The 11,880-nt window shown below is 37.4% G+C and overlaps 1 protein-coding gene across 1 annotated transcript; it reads left to right on the top strand.

Annotated features, from left to right (window-relative positions):
* Window positions 1-2,679: 2,679 nt before the first annotated feature.
* Window positions 2,680-10,707, top strand: LOC124839120 (uncharacterized). The gene is made up of 7 exons (XM_047314856.2): window positions 2,680-2,950; window positions 3,162-3,230; window positions 3,362-3,532; window positions 3,961-4,131; window positions 4,482-4,691; window positions 9,164-9,252; window positions 9,663-10,707. The coding sequence occupies exons 1-7, from the start codon at window positions 2,863-2,865 to the stop codon at window positions 10,410-10,412; spliced, it is 1,548 nt and encodes a 515-aa protein (XP_047170812.1). The 5' UTR covers window positions 2,680-2,862; the 3' UTR covers window positions 10,413-10,707.
* Window positions 10,708-11,880: the final 1,173 nt, after the last annotated feature.

Consider the following 11,880-nt stretch of genomic DNA (forward strand, 5'->3'; position numbering starts at 1 on the left):
TGTGTAATTTTTTTTCTTAAATTTGTATATAAATTCTGTATATAATACTTACATTACATACAGATTATAATCCGTATATAACTATCCGTATGTAATTATAATATTTCTTGTAGTGGTCCTCGTTATGAAGAGGGCTGAACGCTCGTCTTTTTGTGCAATTGGAACAGTATAAGAAAACGATATTAAAATGGAAAATTATAAAGAGTGAACAGTATATGAAGTGATTTGACGATTGTGGAATTTGAACGAGTGTTCCGGGGAGGAACGACTCTTGAATGAAAGTTGGATTTGTAAAGTATGAATGTGGACAAAGCTTAGCTGGCGATTCATCCTGATGTTCCGTGAGTGCTCGTCCTCATGTAGAGGGGAGTATGTCATGTGTGGGAACGGCAGGAGGTCCTAGTCTTAGACTGTACTTAGGACGAAACGGACTAACCTCGGGTGGCAGCTGAGGAAGAGCAGTTACTACACCACCTGGGTGCACGAACGTCGTAGCTTCACAGAATTCATACGGTCCGAACAGTCAGTCTAGTATCAGGATTTGGTTGAGTTAAAGAGTTAAATTGAATTGTATATTTGAATGTATTTGAGATGGTTGATGTGTTACGAATTGTATATGTTTTACTTGAATTAAATTCAATAAGCTTACCCTGCATGTTTCCTTGTGTTGTATTGTTTTGTACGTCCGTCCTTGTCCTTGCAATGATCATCCGTGTGGATGTGAGCAGATGGAGAGGCTTTGCTCGAGGAAGCTTTGGAAGAAGAAATTCTAGAGGAAGCAAACCTCGTGGACGTGGAAGTGAAGGCCGAACAGTAATGCGTTCAGTTGGCTGCTTAGTTTAAGTATTAGCTTGATGTATTAGGGCGACCCTTACTTTTTTTTTAACCATTCGGTATTTTATACTTTGTAAGTCGTTCGGTTATTCGTTTTGATTAGAGTGAACGTCTTTATTTGTATTAGTGTATTCAAGGCCGTTCGGCCATTATCGTGCTTTACTTCTTTAAGTTGTAAAACTGAATTGATATATTAATACATGTGATTTTTCTATGATATATGGTTTGTTACTGTATTTTATGGGATGTTACACCTTTCAATTACTTTTTTTTAAAAGAAAAAAAGAAACAAAAAGGTTACATTACTTTTGACTTAAAACCCTAATAGAGATATCAAACATATACATAGAATCTCATTAGAAAATTCTCTCTTAATAGATGACTCTTTTCTTCTTCCTTCTAGTTCAGCAGGGAGTAGGCTCCATTCCCTCTTGATGGACGAACGCCCGAGAAGCTGACGACCGAAGCTGTGCGAGCTCGATTCGGACTCCTCGAAGCTTCTCCGACGAGTGAAGACGCAGCGGAAATGGACAAAAACTCGAAGAAGAACAAAAACAGAAGATTAAACTCGAATAGAAAACCCTAAAATCATGAACGAACCCTAGAAAAGAGGGAAAACTCAAAATGAACCGATTAATCGGTTCAAACATAAGATTGGAGGAAAACAATCGGTGAAAAGTCTGGATCGAAGGTGAAACAAGGTTTTAATCGGTGGAAATCAAAAGAAATGGTGAAGATGAGGTGCAAATATGGAAGGAGATGTATATTCATGAAGAGGAATGAAACTTACGGAGGAAGAGACGTGGATCTGTGAAGATAGAAATGGAGTAGAGGCTTACTGTGATGATGATGCGTTTGAGAGGGAGAAACCCTAGCAGATGAGGTTTCTTCGAAATGGAAAATGAGAGAAATGTGGATGCAAAAGTGGGAAAATGGAAAGTGATGCGTTCGACAGAGAACGCGTGGCTGAAGAGCGCTGATGCAAGGAAGCTGGAGACGTACTGGCAGCTGACGCGTGCCAGATGTGGCAGTGGAGGATCAGCGTGGAAATGAAAGAGAAGCACCGTGAAGTTTGAAGAAATGAAAGAATGAGAGTGTGCTTGGAAGGTGGCTAGAGGGAGTCTTTGGACTCTCTAGCCTGACTTTCAAGAGAGAATTGTTTCTATTTCAGAAAACTTAATTCTCATTAATCTCAAAAGTGACAATACAATAAAGGAGCTGGGTATTTATAGTAACCCATGCTCCTTAAGAGCTAAACTATAAAAAGTAAAAATACAAAAGGAGGACTACGTCAAGTACGATTCCATCACCTCTTCCTCTCTCTTGGTTCTTATTGATGTTTTGTTTCTATTTGGGATTTGAAATTAGAGTTTTATTTGTTCTCTAATTTTGGGGGGTTTCTTTTGTAAGTTTTGATTCGCGTTTTGAAAGTTCCTTTCTTTATTTCTTTCCTGTTGATTGGTGACACAATTTTGGGGTTATGATTCGAATGAGTATTTTGAGTTTTTTTGGATTTTAGTTTATTGATGTAAATTGGATTTTTTAAGACCCTGGTTGTTATTGCGGTTTGGAGATTTCCGTAATTACGAATGTTTTCAGAATTTGGGTTTAGGATTCTTGTTTGCGTTCTCTTGAAAATTTTTTATCTCTTTGTGTTAGTATTTGTTTTTAATATATAGTAAATATATTAAATTATTCTTTTTAACTTGTAATTTAATTTAAATTTTATTTAAAAATTCATAAAATATATTTTTTAAATATTTGTAGGTTGAAGATATCCGGTTAAAAAATTCTGCGAAGTTTTTTATGCAAATATCTAACCGGTAAGAAATCGGGGAATCGAGTTATGGGTAGACACTCATGGAGGGACCCAGTGACATTCCTAAACTAGTAGCAGCACTTCTTCCTTGCTACTAGTACTTTTCTTCTTCTTCTTCTATTGCTGCGGTTTCTCAAACTAACAGCACAACCTAATTCAGGTTGTTCTTTCTATTCCTAGCTTCACCTCAGTTCATTCCCAAAGTAGCTATGAAAAATCACATTCTCTTCCTGTTCCTTCTAATTGCACTTGCCCTCACTTTCTCCCACCGCTTTCAACCTCACGCTGCTCCTGCAGGTAAACAAAATTCTTCCCCCACTTCGCCCACAGCGTCAACTTGCCATAATTTTAAATGGGTTTGCTAAATTTTTTAACTTTTTGCTTAATGGTATTGAATACCTAACTGGGTGCCTTTTTAGTCGTTCTTTCTTTTTTTTCTTTTTGGTTACTTTGATCAAACAATGTTTGCTTCTTTTGTTACTTTAATTAAACAATGTTAATGAATCAGGGCCCTTGATTAAGCATCTGTCTTCAATCATCAAATGGACAAGGTCTACCTCCAAGACGCCACATTCAGGTTGGTGCTATTTCTCTACTGAGATTGAGCACTTTCAAAGGTCACATGTTTTCGGTGTAACATGCTCATTGTTAAGGTGTTTGTGTGTGTGACTATGAGTAAATGTGATTTGTTGGTTCTTTCTTTTGTAGATGGGAATGTTCTTCAATTTGAAAATGGTTACGTGGTTGAGACTGTGGTAGAAGGGAACGAGATTGGGGTCATCCCTCATAGGATCCGTGTTTCTGAGGAGGATGGTGAACTCTTTGCAGTTGATGCAATTAATAGCAACATTGTTCGGATAACTCCGCCGTTGTCCCAATGTATGGCTGTTTCTCTTCTTGAGTTTATGTAACTATTATGAGTAAATTTGATTAGTTGGGATATGGCACTTTTGGCATTCATTTCTGGATGTGTCTATTTCTATAATTATTTTCAATTGGTTCTGGATGTTGCCGGTAATAATGATAATAAAAAGATTGAAAGAAAAAAGGAACACGAGTTTGGTCACTTGCCTGGTTCAAGTTAGCAGAAAATTGATAGTTGGGGTGGGGGAGGAATCTAAGTCTTAGCTTTATATGATATATTGTCCAGGTGTTTCACTAAACAGTTTTGGTAAGTGAATGCCATATGACATGTTAAACACAATTTGGGATTGATTGTAAATTTAAATGAATTGATCTTTCTGGATTGGGCTTACTTCTAGGGATCCTAATTCCTTCGGCTATCTATTTGTGCTATCTGGCTGCAGATAGTAGAGGAAGATTGGTGGCAGGGTCATTTCAGGGATACACTGGTCATGTGGATGGAAAACCAAGTGATGCTCGTTTCAATCATCCCAAAGGCATAACCGTGGATGATAAGGGGAATGTTTATGTTGCTGATACTCAGAATCTTGCGATCAGAAAGATTGGAGATTCTGGTATGTGATAATGAGTTGTAGCTTACAATAGTTCAAGATCTGTTTATTAGTCATTACTAACATGATGTTTTGGTAACGGACGATATTAGAATGGAATTTGAACATAAAATGTGTCAATAGAAATGTTACTAGTACACTAAGATGCAATTCTGGAATTCTTTTTACTGGAACCTACTAAAACTGTTTTACATAAGAATTTCCCAGCCCAGTATCATGACATAATGATAATTCCTTCATTCAAACACTGCTACCAGTGGTGATGGGATCATAATGTACTGGGAGAATTGTCATTGAGAATGGTGAAAAAGGATATGATTACTTTGTTGTTGATCTTTGTGAGTAATTTTTAGGTGTGACGACCATTGCTGGAGGAAAATCAAATGTCGCAGGGTACAGAGATGGGCCTAGTGAGGATGCTAAGTTCTCGAATGATTTTGATGTAGTATATGTTCGACCCACCTGTTCCTTGTTGGTCATTGATAGAGGAAATGCTGCTCTTCGGCAAATCTCTCTTGACCAGGAAGACTGTGATTATCAGTCTAATTCAATTTCCAGTACAGGTTTATATTCTTACCCTGTTCTTTATTCAGACTCTGTAAATATCCATGTATCTTTTACTAGATAATCTAGTTTCCTCAATAACATATTCTTTCATCCACTGATTCTAATCCCTTAACTTTGGGGATTGATTCTGTTTGTCTTGTATACAAATATACCACTGTACAACTTATTCGTGTAAATCAATCAATAAGATACAACATATTCAAATTCAAGTTGGTGTTAAAGCTCTCTGATTCAACCTTAGTCTCTTTGTTGAATAGTGCCTCCACCATCGGCCCAGAAATATTGTAGGTTTATGTTTGATATGTATTATAGTTGAATACAATAATCTCTGCTGATACAAGATGCAAACACTGTGCTGCTTTTTCCTTTACCTTCAAGCATGCAGTGATAAGACATGAAAGTTTTGAATGCTTTATGCTTCACTGAAGAACCAAAATTTCTAGTCGCTGCAACATGTGATTTAGATGTTAAAGTTATGTTTTTGAATTTGAGTATCACCTGCGAACTGGGGAGAAAAAGGAAATCAGGATTAAAGGCATCAAATATGAGTTGAGATGAAAGAAAAGAGAAAAAACTATATGTTGGCTGCATCACTATTTGTCACTATGATGAATACTGCGAACATTATTGGCTCTACAGTTTCAGCTAAGACTGTTTACTCGCATATCTCCCATGACATATTTAGTTAAGTTGGGAATGTGGGGTTGGGGGGGGGGGGGGGGGGGGGGGGGGGGGTTAGCTTTTGTTAGGATATAGGATGATAGAATAGATGGGTTTAGAAGTTAAGGGTATGGGGGTGTCGGTTGTAAAGGGGGAAGGGGGGAGCGGGTCAGAGCTGCTATAAATAGAACTCTTGTAACTCTGTAGGGGGTATCGAATATACTTTGTGTAAAGTCAGGCATTTTAGCTTGTAGAGAGGGGTTATGCCCTTAACCAGGGAGGTTATGCTCCCAACTCATTCTTGTAAAGAGGTCTCTTTTACTGTGAATAATATATAGGAAACCCATTCTTTCTTTCTGTCTCCATCATTTGATTGAGTTCTTGTTAGGTTCCAAACCCAGGAACCTAAAAAATTGGTCCAACCTGACGTTTCGAAGTGGGGGGTGAAGGATCAAGAAGTAATCAAGAAACTACAAGATCCGAATTGGGTGTGAAGCACATATGGAGGGGAGCACGAAGAGACGATTGGAGGCTCTGGAGATTATGATGGAAGGGATACAGGCGGAATCCGTCACAGTGCATTGGGACTTGCAAAAAATAATGAGGATGATGGGGGACACGGGCTTACAACAACGAAGAACAATCAGGTGGAAGTCAGATTTCCGTAAATGACAACCATCAACGGCGCGACGAGGATATTGGAGTGAGCGTGGATGACGATCATCCAGAGGGGCAGAATAAATGGTGGAAGAGGGGTGAATTACCCACTTTCAAAGGGCAGAACCCGTTAAACTGGATCAACAAGGGGGAGAAGTTTTTCGAGTTTCAAGGAGTAGCGGAGGAGGAGAAAGTGTGACTCGCATACATAAGCATGAAGGGCAGCGTGGGTTACTAGTTCAGAGCCTAGAAGGAGAAAGCCAAGAATCGTTCTTGGGATGGTTTGAAGGAAGCCTTGGTGATAAGGTTTGGAACCTACGTTGAGCGTTTGGTGACATACAAATAGAAGGGGACGATGAACGAACGAACGTGAGGAGCGGTTACCGAGCGGTACGAGGCCAAGTACTATAGTCTAGACCGATTGGGATTAGCCGAGCGGTCAGAGACCTATTGCTATAACCCATGCCGATGGGAAGTTACCGAGCGGTCAGAGGTCGATCGCCATAATCAGTGGCTAGAAAAGAGTCGAGGGGCGATTATTTTGGGGGAGGATGAAGAGGTGGAGACTGAGGAAGCTGAGACCGCAATAGACCAGAAGCAGATGGAGATGTCCGCTTTCTCGGTTGAAGGCCTCACTCAGTCAAAAATGAAGCTGAACGGTTTGGTAGGGGGCCGAACGGGTATTGTTTTGACCATTAGAGGACGAAACCGAACGATGTTGCCCATTATAGGACGAAATCGAACGGTATTGCCCATTATAGGACGAAACCGAACGGTGTTGACCAATATAGGACGGAACCGAACGATATTGACTAGGGTGTTCAATCAAGGAGGGAAGAAGGTATTTAGCAAGGGGGATCCAACACTAGCTAGAAGGTGGGGGGAGCCAGAAGCTTTGTTAAAAATAAAGGAAGTAGAACCGTGGACCTTGGTGTGGGATTTGGGCTGATAGGAAGGAAAGAGGAAGAATGGAAGATAGTGGAGGAGGAATTGCCACTACCTAAGCCTCCCGACCTGAATTGGTGGCAGTAGCCAGTGGATTCTCTTCAGATGATAACAAGATGATGAAGAGGAGCCAAGAGACCAAATTTTACGGTTCCAACCTTGAGGATAAGGTTGTTTTGCAGCAGGGTGTAATGTTAGGATATAGGATGATAGAATAGATGGGTTTAGAAGTTAAGGGTATGGGGTGTCGGTTGTAAAGGGGGGAGCGGGTCAGAGCTCCTATAAATAGAGCTCCTGTAACTTTGTAGGGGGTATCGAATGTACTTTGTGTAAAGTCAGGCGTTTTAGCTTGTAGAGAGGGGTTATGCCCTCAGCCAGGGAGGTTATTGTTAACCCTCGGCAAGTGTAACCGAATCGTATCAAGTAATAATAAATGGTAAGACCAAATATCGTTTCCCAAAGGACTCACGACCTAAACAGTTATATGATTTATTGATTAAATTAGACTTGTGAACAAAGTTTTGTAGATTTAAATGCAAATACTAAAAAGTAAATATGAATGCTTGTATTGATCAATTGAACAAAAGAAGCAAAACGTGATTGAAATATATGATGATGATGTTGTTGGGGGTTTTCAATTCATCCTATCCACTCTCATGTATTCAAGAATTCATCTTCTTCATTAATTTTAATGTCACTTTCTAATTTACCTTAAATCCAATGTCTTGGTGAAGAAAGCCTACTCCTAATCACTAGTTTACAATGTCTTGTCTCCCTAGCAATTATTCATGCATTACATTCGCACAGAAGCTTAAAGGCAACCAGTCCTCCTATCCCTATGTTTAGGCAATATTACTATTGGGAGAGTTCCTTCATATCTAGATTTATCTATATGTGTCCATACAAATAAAATCAATGATCATGCAATTGAATGAATTAAACAAAGCATGCATAGTGTATAGAAGAAAAACCCTAACAATTAATGAAAGAAAACATATGGATTAGAGAACCAATTCAATACATGAGAGTTTCAAAGGATTACATTGACTCCCCAACAACAATGAAGGTTTAGTTCACCATAATCATGGTGAAACTAGATGAAAAATAATGAAATAATGAAAGATAGAACCTTAGAATTTGAAGAGTGGAGCTTGAGCATCCAAAATCCTCCTCCAAGGGGTGAAGAAAGTGTGATTTTGCTTTGTTCTGCCAAAAGATACTAACCCTAGATCGACTAAAACCTTATATAGACTCTTAAAGATTACAAAAAAGTGGCCCAAGGCCCATTAAAATACCGCTCAGCGGTAAGTGCATTTCTTCTATTTGACGCTCAACTGCAGTTTTGCCCCTCAGCGCCGGGACTTCAAAGTGCCGCTCAGCGGTAATTTCCGCTGAGCGGTACTTGCAGCTCTTCTTTTTTATACACTTTTTCTTCCTTTTCTGACTCCAACTTATGGCTACTTCACTTCTTCCATTCAATTCATCTTAAAACTTGCAAAAACAAGAGAAACCAAGCATAAAACCCATCAAACTCTCTTATTTCCAAAACATAAGCAAGAGCATGAGTACAAGCTAGTTTCTAAGTCATAAAGTTTGTCTTTAAGGTCAAAATTAAATATAAAAATAATGGTTTTCAACCGTTATCAGTTATGCTCCCAACTTGTAAAGAGGTCTCTTTTACTGTGAATAATACCGGAAACCCATTCTTTCTTTTTGTCTCCATCTGTTGATTGAATTCTTGTTAGGTTCCAAACCCAGGAACCTAACAACTTTGGATGCATCTCGATTTGAAATGTTAGCCTTGTCTTGTACAATTCCTTTTTCAAATTTAAGGGAACATCTCCTATCCTCATGAACTAGATTTGTGAGGCAGACGCATGAAATGATGTCACTTCATGTGGCTTTAGTTCATCCAACTGATGTGTTTGTCCAGATCTGGTCTTAAATCCCTTGGCTATGGTCCATAAATGCAACGGAAAATTCCAGTCGGACAAGATTTTTTGGCAGTTCTGATTTATGGTTTATCAGAAGATTGTTCTTTAATGTGTTGGTGTTACTGGAAAATCTGAATTAGCTGTATTTAGCATGGAAGTGAAGCAATGAGAAAATCTGTAAATCTGAAAACTGATGACTTGATTGCATTCCTTTGGATACTCTATATCTCCATTTAACTTCTGATTTTAGTGTATTGTGGGTTTTCCTGCAGATATCCTTACAGTTGTTGGTGCTGTTATAGTAGGATATGCTACATGTATGCTTCAGCAGGGATTTGGATCCTCTTTCTTCTCAAAAACAGTATGTTCTCTTAATAGAATTTGTTAAACAGAAGTTTCAGAATTGTGACATTTTGCCTGTTGTAGCTGCCCAACATTTTGTCTTTTGGAACCATGTTATGCCTTGTGAGTTGCAAAAGGGAGGACTTTTCCTTTGTACCAAAAATATTTGTACAGGAAACAATTCAGACAACAAATAACATGTTGTCTCTGTTGCTTCTGGTATAACTCGTTAAAATAGAAAATAAAATGAAATCAAACTAGCATTTTTGTAATTATTTGAAAAAAGGGGAAATAAAAATTGAAAATATTTTCTCAAATCAAGGAGACCCTAAATTCTGTCTTTTTGCTTGAAAATGCTGTTCATTCTAAAAATATTTCATGTTCACCTTTGCTAATTGGCTAATTAATTACACTGCACAAATGCTGCAGAGACCGTCAGAAAGAGAGTTTAAAGGACCAGCAAGCAATGAGAAACACATGCCAATCCTGGAGAGCAGTAAAGAGGAGCCGGGATGGCCGTCTTTCGGACAGCTCATTGTTGATCTTTCTAAGCTTTCCCTTGAAGCATTAGCTGGTGCATTCACTCAATTTATACCTTCACATTTCAGACCAGGCATCTCCAAGAGAGGCTTAACACCGCTGAAAGATCGTCTTGTAATGCCTGAAGATGAAGCACAGCCTCCGTTGATCAACCGGCAAAATGCTCAAGGGCATACACCTCTTACCAAAAATCAGCTGCCATCACAGCTCCAAACTCCTCTTAGTGATAGTCGGATGGCATCACATGTTCATACTTCTCTTATCGATAATCGACTGGCACCAAATGTCCATACTCCAAGCACAGCAGAGAAATATTCAGAAATGAAGCCCCCCAAGATAAAATCAAGCAGTTTCAAGGACCCTTCTCTGTCAAGCAAGCACAGATCATCAAAACGACCCGATTATGCCGAGTTCTATGGATCTACTGAGATTCCTCCATATACCAAATCTAAGAGCCAGAAAGAAAGGCCAAGACATAGGCAACGAGAAAAGAGTGGAGAATTTGTTATGGGGGCAGTTGGAACTGAGGCTAAAGCTGTTGAAACAAGGGCTGTTGATCATAATAATCCAAAGTTTGACCATTACAGTATGAGGACTAAGTATGCTTCTGAGGAGACCTTCCGATTCAACTCCAAGTAAAAAAGTTTTGTATGATTTATTTTCACTAGTATTCTGTTCTCCATTGGACCATTATATTGAATATCTGCACCTACATCTGTTTTAAGTTTGTCTATACTTGAAGCTGTATTATAAGAAAATACTATTTGCTTAGTGAATCATGCGGGTGGGAGGATTAATTTTGACCCATTTGCTGAACAATTTGTGAAAAAATTAGCATCCCCACAAAGTTGTTCAGCTTCAAGGAGATTGCTCCCTTTTAACATTGTAGATGATCGAATTACAGTGTGTTTGGTATTTTCTGCAGTCAATTTCATACACAGGCTTAGAAAGAAATCCATCTCATTGGGAACTCAATCAACCAATTCATCTGCATTTCTATTAACAATGAGGGTTGCTGTCTTCGGATAAATGAGCTTCACTAAGAAAAGGTGTCAACATTCTGTGGCTTATGAAGTTAAATCCTAAATAAATCTTCAAAAGCATATAGAGTTGTGAAATTTTAGTTGTGTCGAATGTTAAAATAGTATAAAATTATGCAGATGATTTTAACTAAGTTACATTATTATGTTTTCAAAATATCTTATCATCTATAAATCTTATAATTTAGTCAAATATCATAAACTTTAAAAAATTAATATTGTATAAAAGTCTAAACATCTAGTTTGTAGAATACTGTTACTGAGCAATGCTAACATGAAACATCAAGCATATGAAGTTAGCAGAAAATATTAAACAAACACTTCCATGTCTGCAGTTTAATGAGAAAACGGATTGGTGACAAAGAAACAGGTAAGCTTTCCACCAAAGTAAACAAAATTGTTGAGAGATAACAAAGAACAAACCCTTACTGTTGTGCTTTAAATGCAAGGAATTTGTAATTAATTTACTCTTTTATGTTTAATATGAACTCTAATGTTTTATTTTTTTTTAAGTATTAAATTGGCAAAAAAAAAAATATAAAGCAACATTGTAATTAATGTAGTAAATTGAAAACATGTGTAGAGTTTTTCAACAAACATAAATATTTAATACAGGAGACATATTTTCTTTTAAAGCATTTCATCTTTCATATATTCCGTACCATCAGTATTATTAGTTTTTTGGCGATTGAATATTTATTTGAGACAAATAATACTTGAAAATAAAAATGTTATAAAAATCTATGCAAAGTTTTATATTTTATAAATAAAGATTCGAAATAGAGTTTATTTCAGACAGATGATATAGAAACATCGTGCAAGTATATGTTTCTAAAATTAAAGATAAAAAAGTATGAATAGTAGTAAAATAAATAGATAAACAGTATCAAAATAAAATGAATCATAAAATGTAAAAGAAATAAATTTTTGAAGTAAAAGATTCAAAATGTAATCATTAAAAATATTGTAAAAATTTAAAACTTATGATTTGTTAGAACTTTTTAAGAAAAGTGTTTCAAATTTTAAATTATATTAAAAAAATATAAATATGACAATTTCAGCTATTC

Source organism: Vigna umbellata, chromosome 7 (assembly GCF_029865625.1).
Source record: "Vigna umbellata cultivar VRB3 chromosome 7, Vumbellata_1.0, whole genome shotgun sequence".
Lineage (NCBI taxonomy): Eukaryota > Viridiplantae > Streptophyta > Magnoliopsida > Fabales > Fabaceae > Vigna > Vigna umbellata.